The 23,325-nt window shown below is 60.3% G+C and overlaps 1 protein-coding gene across 1 annotated transcript in view; it reads left to right on the top strand.

Annotated features, from left to right (window-relative positions):
• The first annotated feature begins 5,394 nt into the window (after positions 1–5,394).
• The window catches only part of LOC133348306 (breakpoint cluster region protein-like), a 57,976-nt gene continuing 40,045 nt past the window's right edge, over positions 5,395–23,325 (top strand). Inside the window, exons 1-2 of the mRNA XM_061561043.1 lie at positions 5,395–7,160; positions 22,545–22,759. Coding sequence (XP_061417027.1) covers positions 5,540–7,160; positions 22,545–22,759 — 1,836 coding nt within the window. The 5' untranslated portion in view covers positions 5,395–5,539. The remainder of the gene's footprint in view (positions 7,161–22,544; positions 22,760–23,325) is intronic.

The following is a 23,325-nucleotide window of genomic DNA, read 5'->3' as shown; positions in this document are numbered from 1 at the left end:
TTATTATTATTCATATGTAAATAATATTAAGTGAATTGATTACTTGGTTAATATCCTGAGTCATTGCTCCTATTGTTCTGTGTGTTGTCTGTCCAACTTTGTTGATAAACCGCGACGCCCCTGGACTGACGAGGGCTCTCCTCGTGAAATAAAAAATAATTTACAGTCCTCTGTGAATCCACTGATCAAGGCCGTGCCACACACAGACCCTGTCGGTGTGACCATACTTCGCCAATCTGGTCAGTGCGGGTTAATGAAGCAGGTGGGGAAGGGGAACAGGAGCCGCTGGCATTTAACGCAACTGCTGCTGCGAGCAGTGGTCGCGACTTAGGTGGCCAATAGCTGTTTATACACGTGCGTGTGATCCCAGTTGAGTCATTCACAGAGAATTATTTCAGAATTGGTATGGTTGGTCAATACGAGTTACATTGTGTATATTTTGTTAATTTTGCCATGGAAGGAAACGTGAGAACCTGGAGCAAACACATTCAGAACAGGAGAGAGAGAGAGAGACCATACAAACTCCACAATTGAAAAATAATTTATTTGAAAGTTTTTTAGTGTTTAGTTTGTTGTCCTTCACCCGCACCTACGATGATCACGGTTGGCTACGTACGGTGCGAAAGAAGTTAGACAAACATACATACAAGTATCGTCGCCCGAGTCGGGAATCGAACCCAGGTGGTTATTGCAGTGAGGCGCGAGCGTGTCGATAGTCCACGGGTGCCCCGCGTCGTCATCTCGCGGTTGGCCAGGCGAGATGTTAACTCCCTCGCCTAGTCTACAGGAGGTCGTGGGCTCGATCCCAACCCTGACGCCTGCTGCTGCTGCTGCTGTATATTTGGAGTTTGCGTGTCTCTCTCCCCGTGGCCGCGTGGATTTTTCTCCGGGACCTGCGGTTTTCCCCTCCACATTTAGAATCAACATCACCGCGCGTTTAGAGTGTTTGACTGCTACTATAAATGTCCACATGAATAAGCCACTTCGTTGTGGTGTATCATTTGTGGACAGGTCGCTTCTGAAAAAGAGCTATGTAACTCAGTGGGGCCTAAACTGTTACAATAAAACAGTTCACTCTTTTAGCATCTCGTCGCAGGGACGGGGGACGTTCCCCTATAGGCTGGGGTCACGAGCTGGCGTGTCGCCTCTCACCTGCATCGCGTGAGCTGCTCATCTCTCGCGGCCTGAGAGAGCGATGCCGAGCGGAATGTAGAAGCGTCTTAATGAGCGCCGCATTAATTGGGGCATTTGTCCAGAAACGCCTCGTTCGGTTTCGAGACGCTAACAATAGAGCGAAGACCAGAATAGCTTTGCTGTTCAGGAGGCGCTCGTCTGTTCTGGAGATGCCTCTAACCACGCCATAACGAGTTTGAGTCTCAAGACTTTTTTTTCTGGTGACCCCATTGATTTTTAAGTGGTCGGCTTTAGTCGGCTGCTAAATTTAAACACAGACGCTTCGTACAGTCGTGAAATAGTTACGCGGCCAAAAAAGGGGGTTAATGATTGGCAGCTTTCCGCTTGCTTCGGTGATGTCTGGCGAGTTGTTTGCTGCGTGTGGATGAGTATCCGGTCAAATTCATTCGAGTTTGCCGTGTGGGGATGCTTCTGGAGAAGTCGCAGGTTAATCCCGTACTCACAAGAGAGGTCACGAAACCGCCTACCAGTTCCAAACATCTCTGCGCGACCCATCACCTCCAGGCTACCTCCACAGTTTGCGGTGTCTCTCTCTCTCTCTCACTCACCGTGGATTTGTCTCCGGGTCCTCCGGTTTCCCCCTCCACATTAAGATTCAACATCACCACGCGTTTAAGAGTGTTCGGCTGCTATACATTTCCACATGAGGATGAGCTCTCATTTGCGATAGCCAGGTCGCTTCTGAAAAAGAGCCACACAACTCAGTGGGCTTCACCTGGTTAGAAACACAATAAGTCATATTTAAACATACTTTTTTTTAAAACACGCTTTAATGAAATGTACCGTACGAGTAATGGCAGAACTCCACGACTCCAGGAAGTGGCCCCGAGGCTTGCCATAGCGTAAGGGGACCGTGGTGATTTACCGCCAACGTGAGTTGAGCAGTGGACAATTAGACCCAAGCCGAAACATAAGATATAGAAAAGATTGCTTAAAAATATATATTTTATTTTTAATGATAGAATATATTATTGTCATCAGTATGACATACGTATACCAAGTTTGCAGTCGATATGACATTGTGAAGTGGGTTAAATTTTAGTTACAAGATTTGAGGATACAACATAGTTGAGGATACAACAGACAAGAGTGAGTTAAATATAAAAGCGTGAAAAAATAAAAACATTGCGCTGGGGCGACCACCCCCAGTGGTGTGGGCAAAGGGGTTAGGGGGTGAATGACCACCCCAGTGGTGTGGGCAAAGGGGGTAGGGGGTGAATGACCACCCTAGTGGTGTGGGCAAAGGGGGAGGGGGTGATTGACCACCCCAGTGGTGTGGGCAAAAGGGGTAGGGAATGAATGACCACCCCAGCGGTGTGGGCAAAAGGGGGTAGGGGGTGATTGACCACCCCAGCGGTGTGGGCAAAGGGGGTAGGGGGTGAATGACCCCCAGCGGTGTGGGCAAAGGGGTTAGGGGGTGAATGACCACCCCAGTGGTGTGGGCAAAAGGGGTAGGGAATGAATGACCACCCCAGTGGTGTGGGCAAAGGGGGTAGGGGGTGATTGACCACCCCCAGTGGTGTGGGCAAAGGGGGTAGGGGGTGAATGACCACCCCAGTGGTGTGAGCAAAAGGGGTAGGGAATGAATGACCACCCCAGTGGTGTGGGCAAAGGGGTTAGGGGGTGAATGACCACCCCAGTGGTGTGGGCAAAAGGGGTAGGGAATGAATGACCACCCCAGTGGTGTGGGCAAAGGGGGTAGGGGGTGAATGACCACCCCAGTGGTGTGGGCAAAGGGGGTAGGGGGTGATTGACCACCCCAGTGGTGTGAGCAAAGGGGGTAGGGGGTGAATGACCACCCAGTGGTGTGGGCAAAGGGGGTAGGGGGTGATTGACCACCCCCAGTGGTGTGGGCAAAGGGGGTAGGGGGTGACTGACCACCCTAGTGGTGTGGGCAAAGGGGGTAGGGGGTGAATGACCACCCCCAGTGGTGTGGACAAAGGGGTTAGGCCGTTAGGGGGTGATTGACCACCCCCAGCGGCCTGCACTGCCCCGGTCGAGCCAGCAGGCGGCTGCAGGACGCCCTCGCCCGTGACGGATGCTCGCGCTCAGGGACCCAGTGGGAGTTGTTGTTGTTCTGTTGTTGTTGTTCTGGCGGAATGGTCAGCACACCGGACTTGCAATCCGCAGGTCGCCGACGGTTCAGTTCCCTCTCCCAACGCGGCAGCAGGAACAATGTGGGTCACGTGTCCTTAGTCCACCCAGCAGTGAAGACAGTGAATGGCTCCACCGGCTAGGTTCATCCAGTACGTCCGTCTAGCGTGGAAGAGTAGGCCAAAGTATATTGTAGAGGGGCTCTCCAGAGTTCCTTCGAGCGGAGGCACGTGTCGCCCGCGGTGTCGTGAGCGAGCACTTGCAGGCGCTGCGCCTTCACCTTTCACCTGCGCAGTGCACGGCACGCACGACTGTGACCCGTAGCCACATCAGCACATGCCGTCGTGGTTCCCCGATTTGCCCCAATCCGTTGACGTTACGCATTGGACGTTACGACACCAAAGCGCTGACCGCTTCCACACCTTTGAACCCACACATTTTTATCACTCCATCACCCACTCACCTTGTCACTCACCGAATCACTCCATCACCCACTCACCCTGTCACTCACCCAATCACTCCATCACCCACTCACCCTCTCACTCACCCAATCACTCCATCACTTACTCACCCTGTCACTCACCCAATCACTCCATCACCCACTGACCCTCTCACTCACCCAATCACTCCATCACCCACTCACCCTGTCACTCACCCAATCACTCCATCACTTACCAAATCACTCACCAACCCACGAACTCACTCCATAACTCACCCATTCACAAAACCATGCACTCACCCACTAATTCACACTACTCACCAAGCATCCACACACACACACTCACCCAGCTACTCACGTATCTGCTTACCCACACACTCATCCACCCTATCACTCACCCACTCACTCACCCTCTCGCTCACTCCCTCACCATTTCACTCACCCTCTCATTCACCCTCTCACATTCGCGTATTCCGCAGGAGCACGTTGCATCGCCCCCCACTTCCCTACACCCCCCTAAAACTCGCTGTCTCGCCGTGTCTGTCCTTGTACCTGTCTCTGTATGTCCGTGTCTGCCTCTCTGTATGTTTCTTTGTCTACGTCTCTCCGCATCTCTGTCTGTTCCTCTCGGTAGCATGCGTCGATCAGTGTCTGCCTGAGTATCTCTGTGTGCATCTCTTTGCGTGTGTGTTTGTATGTTTGTCTCCGTGTCTCATCTGTGAAGTCGTCTCCATGTCCCTCTCCCCAGTCCTCCCATTCTCATTCGCATGTAAACCTCGCTGAATCGTCGTGTCACTCTCTCGCACTCTCGCGCACACTCTCTCCATCCATCCATCCCTCCGCTACCTCCATCGCCAGGATCATCATCATCATCGCCTCGCCCCTCCGTCAGTGACGTTGGCGGATGTAGCCGAGGGATGTGATGGGGAGAGTGGAGGGGGAGGAGAGAGGGAGGAGGAGAGAGGGAGGGAGGGAGGGAGTATGCGGTTGGACTGGGCGCAGAGGGGGGCGATTCCTCCGTTATTGTCTCTCTCCGTGGCTCGCTTGGTGCAGGGCGTCGGAGCTGCTGGGCGCGTTACGACTCGCATCCCGTTCGCCCATCACCACCGCCATCACCACCATCACATCACCATCACATCACCACCATCACCATCATCCCAGCAGCGAGGCCACGCCGAGGATCGCGATGTCCAGCGGGCGACACGCAACAGAGGCGAGAGTGGACGGCTGCCGCAGCAGCAGCGGCAGCAGCAGCAGCAACAGCAGCAGCTGTATCAGCAGGAGGAGCTGCAGCAGTTAGCCTCGACCACACGGGCCCGCGCGGTGCGAGAGGGGCAGGAGGAGGAGAGAGGGCGGAGGAGGGAGCGCTCATTTAATTCACAACGGCCGCTCGCCGCCAGCGCTGCGTGAGCGAGAGAGAAGGGGCCGAGGAGGAGGAGAGAACGAGTCGAGCGGCAGGAGGAGCAGGAGTGGTGGTGGTGGTGGAGGAGGAGGGGAAGATGGTGGACCCCGTGGGCTTCGCAGAAGCGTGGAGAGCTCAGTTCCCCGACTCGGAGCCGCCCAAGATGGAGCTGCGCAGCTTGCGGGACATCGAGGGGGAGCTGTGCAGCTGCAAGAACAGCATCCGTCGCCTCGAGGTGGAGGTGAACAAGGAGCGATTCCGCATGATCTACCTGCAGACGCTGCTCGCCAAGGAGAAGAAAGGCTACGACCGCCAGCGCTGGGGCTTTCGCAAGTCCGCGCAGGGCGGCGTTGCCGGCGGCGGCGTCGTCGTGCCGGGCCCCGCGGGGGACGAGGCCGGCCCGGACGACGATGGCGATGACCCGGCCGGAGAAGGTCGCGGCCGCCGCAGCCGCCGCCGCGGCCGCCCTGGGAGGCGAGATGCCCGGCGGCGGCGGCGGCGTCGGCGGCGCGGACGGAGAGAGGCCCTTCCCCGAGAGCCCGTCCCACCTGCGCCGCCACGCCGCCGACCCCGACGAGGGCTTCGAGGACACCATCGCCTCGTCCCGACACCGCCGCGCCAAGGCGCCGGATAAGAGCCCCTTGCCGCCCGGTCTGGTCATCGCCCCGGGCAAGGGCGCCAAGGGCGGCGAGCCGGGATCCCCTGCGGCCGCGGGCAGCCCCTGCAAGTCCCCGCGTGTGCCCGGGCCCCCCGCCGAGCCGCGCGCGAGGCGTCACAGCTCGCAGACGAGCGAGGAGGCGGCGCTGTGCGGCGGAGGGTCGCGGGGCAGCCCCGGAGCCGAGAAGTCCTCCTCGCCTCTCCAGCAGCAGCAGCTGCTGCCCCCCTCGTACGCCAACGTGGAGTTTCACGCCGAGCGGGGCTTGGTCCGCCTCAACGAGCGCGAAGTGTCCGACCACATCAGCTCGCTGGGCAGCGAGGCCATGCGCATGGAGAGACGCAGGGGTGGCTGCGGCACGGCCTCGCGGGAGCCGTGCGTCTCCCCGGGCAGGGACCCCCCCCAGCTGCGCGGCCCCAGCGGCCCGGGCGTCTCGGCGTCGTCCTCCTCCGGCCGGCACCACCACCACCATCACCACCAGGCCGCCTCCCACGTGGGCTACGAGGCCGACTACGAGGACGCGGAGCCTCCGGGCCGCTTCTTCGCCGCGTCGCCCAAGCAGCACCCCAAGCGCGAGCGGCCCCCGTGGCACGTGGCCGAGGAGGCCGCGGGCGTCCCCGAGAGCGCCGCTCTCACGGACGGGGACTCCACCTACGGGACCGGCTCCAGGGAGCAGCTCTACCCGAGCAGCTGCCGGCGCCTGCCCGGGACCGCGGGGCCCGGGCTGGGGGGGCCCCCGGGCGCGGGGTTCGTGGCGTGCAAGGAGGAGCGGCTGAGCTGGCCCAAGCAGCAGCAGCAGCGTGCGCACTCGCCCAGCAGCCTCGAGGACGCCGGGGGTGGATACACGCCCGACTGCAGCTCCAACGACAACCTGACCTCCAGCGAGGACGAGCTATCCTCCCCGGGGGGCCGCTCGGGTCGCGGCGGCGGCGGTGGTGGAGGAGGTGGAGTTGGTGGTGGCGGTGGCGCTGGAGGCGGAGTTGCCATGGGGCTTGCGGGCACGGGGGCCTCCGCGAGTCCCGCGGCTGGCTCCAGCTCGTACCGTCTGTTCCGCGAGCGCGAGAACCGCTCCCCGAGCCAGAACTCGCAGCACTCCCTGGACAGCAGCAGCCCGCCGACCCCGCACGGCCACGGCACCCCGGCAGGGCTCGGCGGCAGCGGCGGGGGAGGCGGCGGAGGCGGCGGAGGCGGCGGGGGAGGAGGTCGCAGGGCGGTGCGGGGGAAGCCCAGCGGGGGGCCCGGAGCCAAAGCCGTGACCCCTCCCGGAGGGGGGCCCGACTCCCCGCAGCGCTCCCCCGCCGGCCTGGGCCCCAAGCGAGGGCCCCCCGCCAGGAGCCGCTACGGAGCGCCAGACGATGTGTTCGACGCCTATCCAGGTGAGTGGCGCCTTCAAGGAGGACCGCGAATCGGACGGAGAGAGACGCGCTCCGATCTCTTGTCCCAACAGAATGGGGCCCTTGCCCCAACATTCTGAAGCTGCCCTTCACACACCTGAAGCTGCGAGTCCCGTTCGTCAGGCCGCTGCGGTGACGTCAGCGCGCTCTATGAAATGCGTGGCGGCATCGCGCGCGTCTCTCGTGGTGCCGTCCCAGGTGCTGGCACAACGCCCCCCCCCCCCGAGTGCTGTGATGACGCGCCCCCCCCCCCGCAGGGACACCAAGGGATGGGGCAGGTCGTGGACGTGCGCGGCCTCGGCGCGTAGCTGCAGGAGAAGAGCTGCTGCCGTTGTCCTCCTGCGGCCTTACGCGACGCGTCCGATCGTTTCGAGTGCGCGAGACCTCGGCCGCGGCTCGTCTGTGGACGATGCGAATGATGCGTGACGGCGCGGTCGGCAATATTGGCGATGCATGGGGAGACTCGTCCCCGCCATGAGAACGTGGCATTTCCACCCATGTGCTCTGGGCTTTAAGCAAGAGAATGAGCGCCACGTTCGTTTAAACGGGAAACCACTCTGGTGGCCAGCGTTGGGGGATCACACGAAGATGTGTGAAACGCCCAGGTCGGACACATGGCAGTACAGCAAGTGGGTTCGCGCACTACGCGTCTGCATAGCGGACCGATGTCCCCTCGTATGCGTGGTGGGGTTTTCTCTGGCTATTCTGTACGTTGAACTTCTTTCGCACCGTACGTCACCAACCATACACGAACGCTCGTGTAATTAGAATATGAAGTATTGACTCATGCAGATGTAGTTGGGAGTCGTGCAAAGTGACTCGGTTGGGCGCTTTGTGTAAACACGTGACATCATCGCAGCCATCATCAGTTAATTCTTTACAAAGCACAACCAACACCGATACAATCCAAGACGCCTCGCTCGTTGGGTATTTTCCGTAGCCCCCCACCACCACCCCCCACAGCAGGGGCGGGGTGGGAAGGTTTTGGGGGGTTGAGGGGAGTATTTTCCGGAGCTCAGCCCCGTGGAGAGCCTGGGCTGCAATGAAGCCGTGGGTACAATCGTCTCTTGTAAATGCCCCTGCTGCAGCGTGATTGTGAATGAGTGAGTGAAATATGGGAGGTAATGGAGCAAGGGCTGATTTAATGGGCATAATAATAATAATAACGGCCAGCTGACGTTAGTAAATATGGGTTAATTGCCTCTCCGGATCGGGCGCCGCGCTGATAGTGAAACATCCACCGAGCCACGTGCGGCGTGGAGGCCACGGCAACCAACAGCGGCCCTCGCTCCACGGGGACACGATGGCGTGGCGGTGAGCGCGCCGCGCCATGAAACCCGTAAACGACCTCAGAGAGCGATATTCCGAACCGGTCTGTCTACGCCAACCCACGGTAACCATCTCGGCGAAGTACGGTCAACACAAATCCACCCATGATTAACGTGGCGTGGAGAGGCAATCCTCCATTGGGGGATTGAGAGCGGCTGGATTTGATGAATGTGTTTGTATCCAGCAGTGGATTGACCTTGGCAGATTATGATTTATACCCTCAGCGTGGACCACAGGGTTCTGAAACCCAAGGCCTCCTGCCCTCCTCCCTGTCCATCAATGTGCCTTTACTGATCAATCAATGCTCCTAATTGGAATGTAATCCTAAGCAGCCATGCGTTGAGCGAATCTGTTGATTGGTGAATAAATGATTCGCTGCTGCTGCTGCATTGGCAGCAGTGCAAAAAACAACATGACAACAGCAACATCAACAACACAAGAACTAAACGCATTCGTCAAAGGCTCGGCACAGCCGTCGCCCAGGGCGGCGTGGCGGACGAAGGCGGCGGCGTTGTTGGCTTGCCGTGTTGATTGGGAAACGCGGCCGGACACGGAGCAGGGGGCGAGCGGTTGGGGGGGGGGGGGGGCAAAGCTCCCCTCGCCTAGCCAGAACTAGCCAGCTAACAACCAGTCCTGCACTAGCCCTCCCACTGACCATAACCAACCAGCCACTCGTACGAGCCATACCCCTAACCCTGACGAATTAGCCAGCCTGTCACTAGTACTCGCCTTGTCACTGACCTTAACCCTCGCCAACTGCCAACTGGTACTAGTCCTAAACACTGACGCTAACCAACCAGCCACTAGTATTAGCCCTGGCACTGGCCCTAACCCTACCTCTGGTGTTTCGCGAGGGCCTATCTTCACTTTTTGTCCACTTGTCAGATTTCGGTTCTCAGTGACAGAAGGGGAACCCCGTCCATCCGCGTGTGGCTCGATGGTTGGGCCCCCACCCTTGCTAGAGATTGGCCAAACACCCAGTAAGCAAGTCACGAGGGTCCTCGTGAGATGAAGGCCATTGGACTCGGTGAAGCTTCCCTGGACAAATCAGTGACACCGTGAGTTGATCACTTTTGTAAGTCACGTTGCGTTCGGTCGAGCAATGTGTACACCTCCTCCCTACTGTGTGTTGGAATGGGCGTGTGTCAGATTTGGGCTCTGGTAAAGAAACTGGACAACGTGATAATTATGATATCTAATCAGCACACTCACGGTGGTGGAACGGCGGCACAGTGATTAGCGCACTGCGCTACCTACGAACCCGACTACCCGAGTTTGAGTCCAGGACACGGGTGACATGAGCGGTGAGCGACATCCGAACCGGACTTGGGTGCCCCCCCCCCCCCCCACTTTCCCCGGTCGCTAACCCGCAAAACTGACCAGCGCGGTGAAGTATGGACACACCACCCCCATGACCGACATAGCGTGGAAAGCTCTTCATCCAGCAGTGGATTGACAGAGGGCTGTAATGCAACTGGAGGCATAGGTGGAGAGAGGAGGCATTGACAGAGGTCAGAGCCTTGGGCCCACAGGGCCGCGGTTTTGCGCGTGGTGACCTTTACGATCCGGTGCCACTCGTCGTCTGATAGGTGACGGGTGGGCACGCTTGGCTTCACTTTGAGGGAGCCACAAACTCCGCCTTGGGTTTTACTAAAGTCTAAGTTGATGATGTGAGTGAGTATATGGGTCTCTGTGAGTCTGAGTCTCTGTGTTAGTCTCTGCATCTATTACCGCCTTTGGAGTTTCTGTGTAAATCTTTTGGCCTCTATTTGAGTCCGTTGGTTTCTATGCGAATCTTTTAGTCTCTACGCGAGTCTATGAGTCTCTGTGCGAAATCAACGGGTCTCCGCGCGAGTCTTTGGGCCACTCTGCGTGCTCATCGCAAGCTGCGTAAAGTCCCCCCTGGATCTCTAGCGCAACCCACACACCGCAGATGTCAGCGACTGGGCCGGCATCTCTTGGGTCACGACCCAACCTGTCCACCTCGTGGCCCTGAATCACTCGGCGGTTGGTCCTGCGCTCGCTTGCCAGGCGGGGCACGGTGGGTGGGAGGTGGCGGGGGTCTCGCCGCGGCGGTGTGATTCACGCCGGAGAGTGGAGAGCGGATCGATGGCCGAATGAGCTCATTCATTTATGACGCGGGCGATGAGGTGAGAGCCTGGGGGGACACAGCCTGCAGGATTCCCCACCTAGAGCAACGCGGGCAGGGGCAGGAGGAGGACGAGACGACAGGGAGGGGAGCTGGAAGGATGCAGGGGGAGGGACAGAGATCTGTGACTCGAGCAGCCGACTCCGCCTGCAACAGTGGGGAACTCTTGGCTTCGAAGAAGATGCAAGTCCACGGCTCTCTATGTTAGTCTACGGATCATTTCAGTGAAATGTGAGTCCATGGTTCTCTGTGTAAGTTCTTGGGTCTTTGTGTAATCATGGTGGATGTGATTAGAGAAGAGGCACTGAGTAGAATCTCGCGCAGAAAGGAAATCTGAGCAGCTTTCCCCCACGCAGCCCGTAAGACTTCTGGATTAGAGTAAGGAGGTGAGAGCTGCCCTCTGCGCCCGGGGGCTGCGTGCAGAAGCTGCTCTTACCAACACTCGGGCTCAAGAGTTGTCTTTCCCCGAGTTGGGCACTGAGACCATCATTGTCGCTTTGGAGAAATGAATGTAATAAATGAGCTTAATAACGGTGATGGCTTCGGCCAGGCCTTAATTCAGCCGCGGATTGATCGTGGCCGATGTCGAAACGTCGACTTACTTATCCCTTTAAACAGAAACGCTTGGCCTCAGCAGGCTCTGGCCCGGTTGTAAATAACTGGGCTGACCGGTGGTCGATTTTATACGAGCCCTAGTCCCATCGATTCGCGAACCCAGCCCTGCTCCGGACGGCGTTAAGCGGAACGGCGGCGGCAGGAATAGCGGAGCCATCGGGCCAGGTCGGGAGAACGCGGTGACCTCGTGCGTGACCCTCGCTGACCCCGCCGTGACCTCTGACCCCACGTCACGCGCGCGGGGTCGAGCCTCGTTCACCGCCCCGCGGTCGTGGGCGGCCAAAACGAGGACACCGCCGTGGCGCGGCTCGCGGAGGGTCGAATGCCGTCGATGTGTCGTCGATTGCTGTCGACTGCCATCGACCGCTTGACGATTCTCACCACCGCTGCGCTCCGACTCGGCTCCTAGCGACGCCGATTGCCGGCCGCTCCCCAACGTCGCCCCCCCCATCCCCCGCAAAGCCACCTCCTGGCGTAGGTGCCCCACTGCCTTGCGGTTTATGAAAAGTCTCAAGGTAAAACAGTTGTCCGTCAAATCACGCGCACAGCCAGTATTTGCGTCGCTCTCGTCATGCAGGGCTACTCGGGGTTTCATTCCGGCAGGTTCTGATCAGGTCAGGGACCCGGAATATATTTCATCATCCGGGCACACCACATCCAATAGATCTTTCGCAATCGCTTGTGGCTACCAGTCACCGACTCCTCGCTGGCTGCCAGCCACCTGGAGAATGTCCATTGAGAGTGTAGGCCGTGCTCCCCTAGCGCCTCGGGGTGTAACGGTGCGGCAGATGAAACAATGCGAACGTTTCTCAACTCCGACTGCCTCCACGCACCCAGTGGTACGAACGGGATTCGATTGGCACGGCGCGTGCGGTGGGGTAAAGTGTGGAGTGTAGATCAGGGGTTGGTGACCTGCGGCTCTGGAGCAGCATGCGGCTCTTTAAGGGCTGCTGCTTCGTGACGTTGTTCTTTAAGGACCCACCGTCTCGTAATCACATTGCATTGCGACTCTTGAAACATGGCTCCTCCTGTTATTTTGTTTGCCGACCCCTGGATATATGTGGAGCTCCCAGGAACTCCCCCTTCGTGTGGGGCCCCTTCCACTTGCACTGGTGCAGGAAAACAATTGCAAGGCTGCACCTTCACCGACGGATCGGCACTTGCCGAGTCCTGCTGCTGCTGCTCGTGCCGGGAGCGGCCCAAGCTGGCAGCCAGGATCCGCTTTGCCAGCGTGCCACGTGCTCCCGATTAGCCGGGATCAGCGGCATTACGATGGCCGCCGTAACAATGCCTCCCTTATCCACACAAACCCCAAATCTGTGTTTTTTTTCAATGCGAGGCGGCATGACACGCACTTCTTTTGCAGCAACCTGCTGCAGCGTCACCACACGGGGACAGCGTCACGACACGGGCGCCAGGCCCCTCAATTAGACCGCGAGAGGCTCCAAGACCTCGCGACTTAAACGCAAACTGCTTGGCTGTAATTGAGGGACGGGTGCCCCCCATTGTCGAGCCACGTGAAGAGGCCCCTTCAAGTCTAGCGGCCTCGTTTGCTGTTGAGACCACGCAGCAGAAGCGACGTCGGTGGTTTGCCCAAAGGCGCAGCCCTGCGATTCCTCTCTGACGCCCCTGCTGGCGGAAGGCGCCTGCTCCCCCCCCCCCCCCCCGCGGGTGCTTTGGGAGTAGCCACCACGCTTAACCCCACCACATGCCACCTGCCGAATCACTTAATTGTGGTGAACCTATTTGTATTGCCGGGTGGACAGAAGTGGTGGGGGAGAAGGGGTGGTGGGGGGGTGAACGCGTCCATTGCTTCGACTGCCGCCTCGTGAGATGGAGCGGTGACCTCCGCCTTGGCCGGACATCGGCGTCGTCATTCAGCTTGGCGGTGCGGCGCAGGTAGCCGGATCCCAGTTCGATTCCTGGCATCGCGGGCGACCGTGAGCGGCGAGCGATCTCTGAACAAGTCCTGCCGCCCAACCCCCCTCCTCCTCGCATCACCGTCACCGACTCGAGCCGAGCGGTGAAGTATGGCCGAACAGCCCCGTCACCCACGCGGCATCGGGGGAGGCCTTTGGCCAGCGGTGGATTTACCAAGGCACGTGTTGCGCCCTCTGACGAGGCAGTGTTCTTCGGGATGGTCGCACCGCTTTGCCCGACGTTTCACTCCCCTTGCCCCGGGGGGCAGCTGCGGGAACCTCTTGCGAGGGGGAGGAGCAGGAGGGGCTGCCAGCCTCGCTGCTTCCACGCGCATTATTTTTTTATCCTTAGGAGCCGCTCGAGCGGTCGCCTTGGAAACGGCGTTGCCAGAGGCGACTGAGACCATTAGCGCGGAGTGGGGCGGGGGGGGGCCGTGATGGTGGGGGAGGGGCGGGGGGGTCGTGGGGGAGGGGCGGGGGGTCGTGGGGGAGGGGCGGGGGGTCGTGGGGGAGGGGCGGGGGGGTCGTGGGGGAGGGGCGGGGGGTCGTGGGGGAGGGGCGGGGGGGGTCGTGGGGGAGGGGCGGGGGGGTCGTGGGGGAGGGGCGGGGGGGGGTCGTGGGGGAGGGGGACGCCACGTGGGTGGCAGGGAGAGAGACACGGGGAAGGGGGGGAGGAGGAGGAAGGGGCTCACGGGGAATGGAGACGGGGAAGAGGAGATCTGGGGGGTGAGACACGTGGAGGAGGAGATCTGGGGGGTGAGACACGTGGAGGAGGAGATCTGGGGAGTGAGACACGTGGAGGAGGAGATCTGGGGGGTGAGACACGTGGAGGAGGAGACCTGGGGGGTGAGACACGTGGAGGAGGAGACCTGGGGGGTGAGACACGTGGAGGAGGAGATCTGGGAGGGTGAGACACGTGGAGGAGGAGATCTGGGGGGTGAGACACGTGGAGGAGGAGACCTGGGGAGGGAGACACACGTGGAGGAGGAGATCTGGGAGGGTGAGACACGTGGAGGAGGAGACCTGGGGGGTGAGACACGTGGAGGAGGATACCTGGGGAGGGAGACACACGTGGAGGAGGAGATCTGGGAGGGTGAGACACGTGGAGGAGGAGACCTGGGGAGGGAGACACACGTGGAGGAGAACAGAGTGCTCGGGCGCTTACGAAGAAATGTGGCATATTATTTACGTATTTGTCTCCCTATTTAAGCTCCCATCGTTATTGCTGACTGCGTTGAGTTTCTTGGGGAGAGGTGCATGGGATGAGCGCGGTTTATTTTTTTGGGGGGGCGAGAGACGCAGCGAGCAAGTCGTAGGAGAGCTCGTGGAGAGAGAGAGAGGGAGGGCGAGAGAGGAGGGAGGGAGAGTAACAGATGTCTGGGCGCTTCCTCCTCCTCATCATCATCTATGCGGCGGCGCTGGGCGCGCCTGTGCTGGAGCCGCTCATCCGTGCGAGCGTCGCGGATTCATGAAAGCCGCGTCTGCTGACTCGGCACCTCTCCCCTAGGGTGGGGGGAGGGCTCCTGCTGCTGGCGGTGGTGGGGGTGGTGGGTGGGTGGAGTGGGTGGGTGGTGGGTGGGTGGAGTGGGGGCGTGGTGGGTGGTTGGAGTGGGGGGGTGGTGGGTGGTGGAGTGGGTGGGTGGAGTGGGGGGGTTGTGGGGGGGTTGTGGGTGGAGTGGGGGGGTGGTGGGTGGGTGGAGTGGGGGGGTTGTGGGTGGGTTGTGGGTGGAGTGGGGGGGTGGTGGAGTGGGGGGGTGGTGGGTAGAGTGGAGTGGGGGGGGTGGTGGAGTGGGGGGGTGATGGAGTGGAGGGGTGGTGGGTGGAGTGGAGTGGGGGGGTGGTGGAGTGGGGGGGGTGGTGGGTGGGTGGAGTGGGGGGGTGGTGGAGTTGAGAGGGGGGGGGGCGAGGTGGGACCCAAGTTCGATTCCCCGGGCACAGCCGCTAACACCGCATGACGATTGTCTGAACAGGTTCCGGGCTTCCCTCCCCTAGGTCGACTAGGCCTCAAATGGGTACTCGGTGCGATGCGTATAAACATCGCCACTGGGGGAGACAAAGGCGGTCGGGCGTGGTGCCACCACTTGGCCCAAACAGTCTCCTCGAGAAGGATATTTGTTCTGGATGGTGGTGAAAGTGATGATGGGGGGAGGTTTGGGTGGTCATGGGTTGGGAGGGGGGGGTCCGAGGGGGTTGAGGGGGGGCGGATGGGGGGGGGTGTCCGTGTAACCCAATCTGGGAAGTGGGGCTCTGGGAACCCGAGCGTTGTAAGGAGGCACCCACACCGGTGCCCAGGTACGCGTGCACAGGTACACGCGCCCAGCTGTGAGCTCGTGATCTCAGGTGCGCTTGGCCTGGGGCCACGTCACGGTGGCGGCGGCTATGGTGATGTTGATGATGATGGATGGCGGCGGTGATGTCATCAACTGCGCCTGCCCCAGAACATGCTCATTGTGTATGCACCAGGCAGCGATGATCATTCAGAGTCCCTTTGTGTCAATCCACTGCTGGATGAAGGCTTTCCGTGCAACGCCGTGTAGACGGGCAGGGGGAGGGGGTGTTTAACCGTACTTCACCGTACTTCACCACGCTGTCCGGTGCGGGTTGGTGAAGGGGAGGCGGCTCGCGAACCAGCTCAGATATCGCTTGAAAACCCAGGGCAGGGATCGAACCCAGGGGTTAACACAAAGGTGGGGGGGGGGGGGGGGGGTGGCACGTCTCTAGTGAGTGCACAGGTTGGAGTTCGGTGCAGGGTTCACTCATTACCCACGGGTGGTTTGGGGGGGGCAGGGCGGGGGTAGGGGGCGGGTGACAGAGACCACCAACACGCGTTATTCTGCACACCGCCACGTGTTCCACTGCACACCGGCACTCGTTACACCGCACATCGTATGTATGTTAAACTTTCTGCGCACCATACGTAGCGAATCACATGCGTGTGTGTGTCTAGCTGTGGGGAGTAGTAGTGCAGTGGTTTCGCGCGCTCCGAACCTGGCCATCACTGCCCGCGCCAGCGCTTCAGACACGTGGTGCTAATAAAGAGTGAGGGTCACGTTAATTACGTAACGGTAATAATTGTTGTGGCTCGGGTAATGACGGCGTGCTGGCGGCGTAATTAGCGATTGCCAGCACGCGGCACTGCAGCGAGGGTCGTGGCCCTGGTGGCAATGGGGCCCTGGTGCCGGCGTGACGGAGTGACGGTGACGCCGTGACTGCGCAACGCGGGTTCCGCTCGCCGCGCCTTCTTCCCACATCCCTCCCCTCCGACTGCGCCTCGTCCACCATGCCGCGCGCGTGGTGAAGCATGCCCTGTTGTAGGTCATGGGGGGGGGGGGGAAGCCTTCGCCCAACGTTGGGTTGACAAAGCGCCGTGGATCGTGCCGCTCTCTCGTGGTCGACGTACCCCTCCGGCTTTCCCACTCTTCTCACTTCTAAGCTCGATGAAGCCACGTGGGCCTCCCCGCTGCTGCTCCCCGTTCCCAGCCCTGCTCTGCCCTCTACCCCCTCCACTGTTACCCTCCACTGAACCCCAGGGGTGGCGTGGGGGGAGGGAGCGTGAGGGGGGGGGAATCTGGGTCCCTGGCGCCCGGGGGCCGGTTGGCATCGCTTTGAGACATTCGCGGACGGAGTGAGAAATTCTGGGCCCCCTGGCCCCGTCACGGAGCCGCTCGCCGTTGTTACGGCTCGGCATCAACGCCCCCCCCCCCGCGTCCGGCCCTCCAGAAAACGAACGCTCAACTTCAATCGAAAGCTCAACGTAAGTTCGGTGACGAGCTGGCGCGAGCGCGGGTGCGGAGGGCGGCTGGCGGCGGTGACGCGCACCGCGACGAACGTGGCGTCCTCGCTGCGGCTCGTACTGGGCGCTGTCCGACGTTTCGCTCCACATGCCGGGAGCTTCGTCGGGAGCCGTGAAAGGAACGGGTCGGAGGAGCTCCGAGGCCCCATCAGCGAATAACCCGCGCGAGGAGCGCCCCTGTGTTCGGCCGCGACAAAGCACCGTGCGGTGCCGTAGTCCTCGCGGGGTTCGTTTTTTTGCCGTCGCACGCGCCGCGCGTGTTGTTTAAACGCGCCACCGTGTGCGCGCCGTGCACGCGCGCCGCGTACACGGCCCTCCCAAACAACGGCCCCCACCGCGCCACGCTCCCGGCGACACAGGAAGGTTCCGCGAGCGGAGCGGTGGCGGCGCCGAGCCACCGGCTGAGCGCGTCGCAGCCGTGAACAATAGCGCCCGGCCGCGCCGTGTTTACTACGCGGAGAGCACGGCGGCAGCCAACATCAACTCGACTGCGCACCGCCGCACCCAACAATTGTGCCCAGATTAGATAGGGGGAGGTGGGGGGAGGGCTTGCCGCACGATGTCGTGCGAGAGAGCGGCTGTGTGCTGCGCGTCGCTTCTCGTGGCCGTCACGGCCGCCATCGTCTTGTCACTGTCGTCCACATTCGTCGTCCATCATTGTCGATCGTCATCAGCAGCAGCAGCGTGGGCGGTGGGGTACTAATAATAACAATGATTAAAAATAGAAATAATAATATCCTTGATTTACTCAGGGGGGGGGGGGGGGTGACTCAGCTTTTCGTCATTGGGAAGTTTGACCAATTCCTTTTTGAACAATGAGAGGTTGGCTTCGTGTGGGAGGAAACCGAAGAATCCCCACCACGCGCGATACGAGGGGGCGACACGGAGAGCGCCACCAAGATAGATTCAAGAGTCCGTCCCTGTATCGCCATCTCCGGCCCATCGCGCAACCCAAGCCTACAATGCCTGGGATTCCCAGGCAGGCTCCTATCAGAGTGGTGACCAGGCTGAACCATGCTTAGCCTGCGGGGCGGGACGAGGATGCGGTGGGGGCGGGACACGCTCGGGCTGGTGATGTGGTCGTGCCGGGGCAGGCTGTGGCTCGTGCGTGGGGCCGCGTGGAGCGTGGGGACGCGGTCCGCCCGGCCCGGTGAGACCAGACCGGGCGGCGCTGGGCCAGGGGCTACCTGACGGAGAGATTCCCTGGGGACTGGGGTTGGTGGATCGTTGTGGGATGGACCGCGTCTGTGCCGTGAGCCTCTGTCTCCTGAGTTCCTGAGTTTATTGTCGCCCTGACCCTCTTGAGTCTCCTGAGTTTCCGTCTCCAGAATTCACGACTCTCCAGTTCCACTGAGGCTCAGATCCCTGAGTCTGTGAAACTCCGATCCCCTGGGTTTCTGAATGTTGCGAGTGAAGTAGCGGAACCGTGTGGTGAAGAGGTCTCTTGGTCTAATCCGACCCCAATCCGACCCTAATGCGACCAAATTCCAACAAAACCAATTGTGAAGGAACGAGCCCGCGCCGACGTCAATGGGTGGGGAGGGCCTTGCGGCGTGCTGGGCTCCCCACGTGGTCCAGGGCACTCCGGGGGACTCCTGTATCTGGTTGTGCGTGCGTCTGTGTGGGTATTGTAGTTGGCACAGTAGGGGAGGTACAGCTGGTGCATTTGCCAGTCATCTCAGTCAGCCAACCCATGGCACCAGGGTCTGTCCCGTAACGTCCTGTCGGCGAGCCTTCGACACTTCACGTGGCCTCAAGGTGCACCTGGCCTGGCAAAGGTGCCGTGGTGACGTCACCGTCAATTCTCACTCTCGGCCAACACTAGTGACAATTATCTTGAACTGGTGCTGGACCTCCCCTAGGTTAGCTCGGTCTCAAATGAGTGCCTGGTGCGCTGTGTAAACAGTAGCACTGGGAAGACAAAGGCGGTCAGGTATAGTGCTGGCCACCCACCCCCTCGTGTGCTGTGCAGGCCTTGATAGGTGCACTTGCCCTAAGAGTCTGTTAAGGCTATAGGGGGAATAATTGTGTTTGTGTGGGTGTGTAGGTGTGTGACCTGCAGTGTGGTGAGTGGGTAGGTAGGTGAGCGTGTGATTGTGACCTGCGGTGTGGTGAGTGGGTAGGTAGGTGAGCGTTGTGGTTGTGAGCTGCGGTGTGGTGAGTGGGTAGGTAGGTGAGCATGTCATTGTGACCTGCGGTATGGTGGTCGGAGAGAGGTTGTCTACAGTCATCATACAGTGTGTTGTGAAGCAGAGGATGTTTTTCAGATTCCCCTTCAGAGGGAAGGGACTGATTGCACAGTGCAAGGAATTATAAAACTTGTCTGCAGGAAGCGAGTGTTCGTGGCTGTTGGGGAGTGTGTGCGGGAGTGTGGGGAGCGGTAGTGTAGCAAACCGGGTTCGATTCCCGCTCACGACGGTTATCTTAACCCGTTCTGGGCCTCCCCTATGTCTAATCGGCCTTAAATGAGTACCTGGTGTGGTGTGTAAACATCACCACTGGAGAGACAAAGGCGGCCGGGCGTGATGTTGTCCACCCACTTCCTCATGCCGGTCTTCATAGGTGCTTGCGAACAGCACTTGCCCTAAAAGTCTGGTAAATGCTATATGGGGGATATTTGTCTTTGTGCCTGCATCAGTGAGGGCATTGTGGGTGCACTACAGACCTGATGACCTGGTTCCAGCCACGGCCAACATCAGTGGCGATTATCTGAACCAGTGCTGAACCTCCCCTAGGTCGACTCAGCCTTCAACAAGTACCTGGTGGAGGCACAGGCCACGCCACCTCCTCGAACCCCCGTGCCGGCCTTAATAGGAGCTCGCTAACAGCAATTGCCCCAACAGTCCATTACAAGCTTAACGTGGGCTCTTTGTGTAAGCGTGCTCATGCGTGCGTGCGTGTGTGCGTGTGTCTCAATTGGATTTGAGCAGCCGGTCAGAGACCCGGAGCTATAAAAATGACAGCAGGGCCTCCACCAGCCAGGCCCTCCCAGCGTGGACAATCGCAGGAAATTGCGATGATGCCATCCCTCCCTGGCTGTTCGTTGCAATAAATAATTCTTGTTGATCCACCACCACCACCACCTTCACGCCGTCACCGAGCGGTTTCACAATCCAAGAAGATCTCCCGTTAGGCCGCGCCTGTTTCTCCACAATTATAAATATTGCGCCTGCGTAGGCGTTGCGCCGCCGTGCAGCTCACCGGTGCGGTTTTTCGAGTCGTGCCGAGCGACTCCCCCCAAGAATTATTCGGGTCATGCAGAAGCTCCCGGCGCGTGGAGGGAAACGTCGGACGGCGCGCCGAGCGACGTCAACGCAGCGTCGGGGAGCCACGCAGCAGCACGTGGGCCGGCGGCAGTCGAGGGCTCCTCTTTGTTTCGGCCCCCTCCAGGCGCCGGCCGCGGCGTCAACGTGCGAGGCTCGGACGCACGCCGAGAGAGAGAGAGGCCCTTCCTGCACACCGGGACGCAATACGGGCCGGGCCCGGGGGGGGTTCTGGTGGTCGGCGCTCCTCCGTCTGCGTAACCCCCCCCCCCCCCCCCTTAGTCAGCAGCGCGAACTTTCCACACTTCAGGTGATAGCCTCGAAGTCCACCTCGCCTGGTGCAAAGGCTGCAGCGACGTCAGCCGAATGGCAGCGATTGTTATTGGCAGTGATTGTTATTGCGAGTGCGTCTGTTTTGTGTCCGTACGTGTGTATGTGGGTGTGTCTTTGTCTTTGTGAGGGATCGAGGAAGGGGTGGATGGGGGGGGGGTAGGGACTGGGGGATGGTGGATCTGGAGTGGGAGGAATGGCAAATCGCGGCCCAGTGGACCAGGCTGCCCAACTGCTGCCCTGGTCAGTCACCTGTGTTCTTGGCTGCCCCCCATGCTTCACCGCCCCACGTGGCTCTCACTCTCTCGCTCGCCGTTTCCCTGGCGATGGCTCGCCCACCTCCCCACACTCCCGACCTCCCCGTTGGGCGGTGCCCAGATCCGCGTCCTGTTTGTGCCGCGTTCCTGGGAAATGCCTTTGTCTCACATCTGGCGCTGTCACGGCCGAGACGAGACATACCTCCCCCCGCCGGCCCGGGCTACCCAAGTGACGCTCGCGCGGCAATTAGCCCAACGCGGGATCGCCGCGGTGACACCGCCGCCCGGGCACCGCACGTGGCACCGGGATAGCGGCTGTGGTTAGGGCTGCAGTTGTAATAATTGCTTGGGGGTTTTAATGATCAGTTGTGGTTAGGTGTGCCATTGTCACGACCGGTTGTGGGTGTGGTGATCGGTTGTGTTTGTGGTGAGCGGTTGTGGTTAGCGCTTGCGTTGTCGCGAGTGGTTGTTTGTGAGCGGTTGTGAGCCTGTGGCTGCCACGAGCCATCCTGTCGCAAGCCCTCGGTATAAACTCCACTCCGCTTCGCGCCCCTCACCTCCCGCCCCCTTGCGCCGGGCGGTGATGTTTGCGAAAAATTCTCCGTGCTCAAAATTCCACAGAGAAGTGCGGCACTCGTAGACCGCTGCTGCTGTGCCTCTCGGATGGAGGGGGTGGGTGGGGGGGTGGGTGGAGGGGGGGGGGCAGGGGGGGCCGTGTCTTCTCATCGAGGAGCTCGGCGAGTGCTCCTGGACGTGACGTGGCGTCCCTGATCGACGTTTTGCGAGAAGAGGCCTGACATGAACCCGGCCCACAGTTTGCTTGTCCTGATGACATAAACTTTACGCGTAAATCAACCTGCCAAGCACCGCACGCGCACCCCACGCGTGTGGTGGTTGGTGATCACGGAAAACCCGCGCCAAGCGAGGCCGGTCGCAAGGACGACCGTTGGACAAAATCGCTCCCCGCTCGGCTATCCAGTCACACGGTGCAATGCGTGGTGTTAGGCTGTCACCGCTCTGGACTTTAAGGCTCCCCACATCATCCCGTGGCCACTGCCACTGCCGGCCACGCTTCGCTCTCCAAACCCCGCGAGCGATCCAAGCGTCGGATCACCATTATTTATTTACTTCGTGATCTCCCGCGCACTGCTGCTGCTCCTCCGCAGGGCACCGCAAACCTGGCCGAGAGCCCCCGGACGAGGAAGTGTCGGAGCGCGATTCTTAGCAAGGATTGGGAGGAAGTGGTGCGCCTCCAATCGAGGGTTCGATTCCCACATACGGCTAACTAAACTAAAACTAAACTATTTATTTTATTTTGCCAGGTAAGGGCCCACTGAGCTATACAGCTCTGTGTCAGAGGCGACCTGGCCACAAATGCTGGCTCAACGAAGTGCCTCATCACGTGAACATTTATAGCAGCCAAATACTCTAATCGCGTGTTGATTCTAAATGTGGAGGGAAAAACCAGAGGACCCGGATAAAAATCTACGCGACCCCGGGGAGAGACACGCAAACTATACAGGGCTCAGGGTCGGGATTGAACCCACGACCTCTTGTATACCAGGCGAGATAGTTAACATATCCCAGCCACGACCCGCACGGATCGGCGGCGGCGCTCGAGAAAGGAATCCCCGCTGCGGGTAATCTGCGATTTTAATTGTCGCTATCATGTGAACTCTCCCCTGCTCCCCCCCCCCGCCCGGCCCCCCAGGCGAGTCCCTGTTCGGTGTGCCGCCCCCAGGCTACGTGTACGACGCGGAGCGGGGCGACGACGGGAGGCCGCCCCCCGAGGGGATGCCCTACATCGACGACTCCCCCTCCTCGTCCCCACACGCCGCCGCGCGCATCCGGGGCGCCCGTGACGCCGCCGCCGCGGCCGCCGCCAGCGCCGCCGCCAGTGCCGCCGCGCTCGACGCCGGCAAGATGGTGGGTCCTGCCGGGCAGCGCACCGCCTCCCCCTCCTCATCCATCCCCTCATCTCCCCCCTCCTCCGCTGGCTTCTTATTCTCATCCTCATCCGAATGCTCCTAATTCTCCTGCTCCTCATTTTCTGCGTGTCACTCCTCCTTACAGTACACCTCGTATCGCACCTCCTCACTGCCCACCTCGTTGCCGTGCTTTGCCGAGCCCCTTCCCGGCGCTCGCGGCCGTGCTGGGGATTGGCAACGATGGGAGTCGAACCTTGCCCCGCCGCCCCTGCGAGAGCCGTGGCCTTCGTTTGCCGCGCGCACGACGCACGCGCGGCGTGTCCATTCGTTCGTCCGTGAGCGGCGATCCTCGCGGCGATCCTCGCGGCGTGCGCCCGCCGTGCGATAGGCGGCGGTGCTGTCGGTGCTGTCGGTGGTGCGCTGACGGTGCCAGGGCCCCGGCCAACCTCAACACATACGCCGCCCGCATAGAGACCTGTAGACTCGCTGAGACGCGTAGACTTACGCAGCGAAGCCTCGACTTGCATGTAGAGGCTGTCTGATTCGCAGCGGACGTCAAATTTC

The sequence above is a fragment of the Lethenteron reissneri genome, chromosome 27 (assembly GCF_015708825.2).
Source record: "Lethenteron reissneri isolate LAM-NWPU_2019-01 chromosome 27, ASM1570882v1, whole genome shotgun sequence".
NCBI lineage: Eukaryota > Metazoa > Chordata > Hyperoartia > Petromyzontiformes > Petromyzontidae > Lethenteron > Lethenteron reissneri.
The sequence above is the reverse complement of the archived record's forward strand: the minus strand, read 5'-3'. Positions and strand labels throughout refer to the sequence as shown.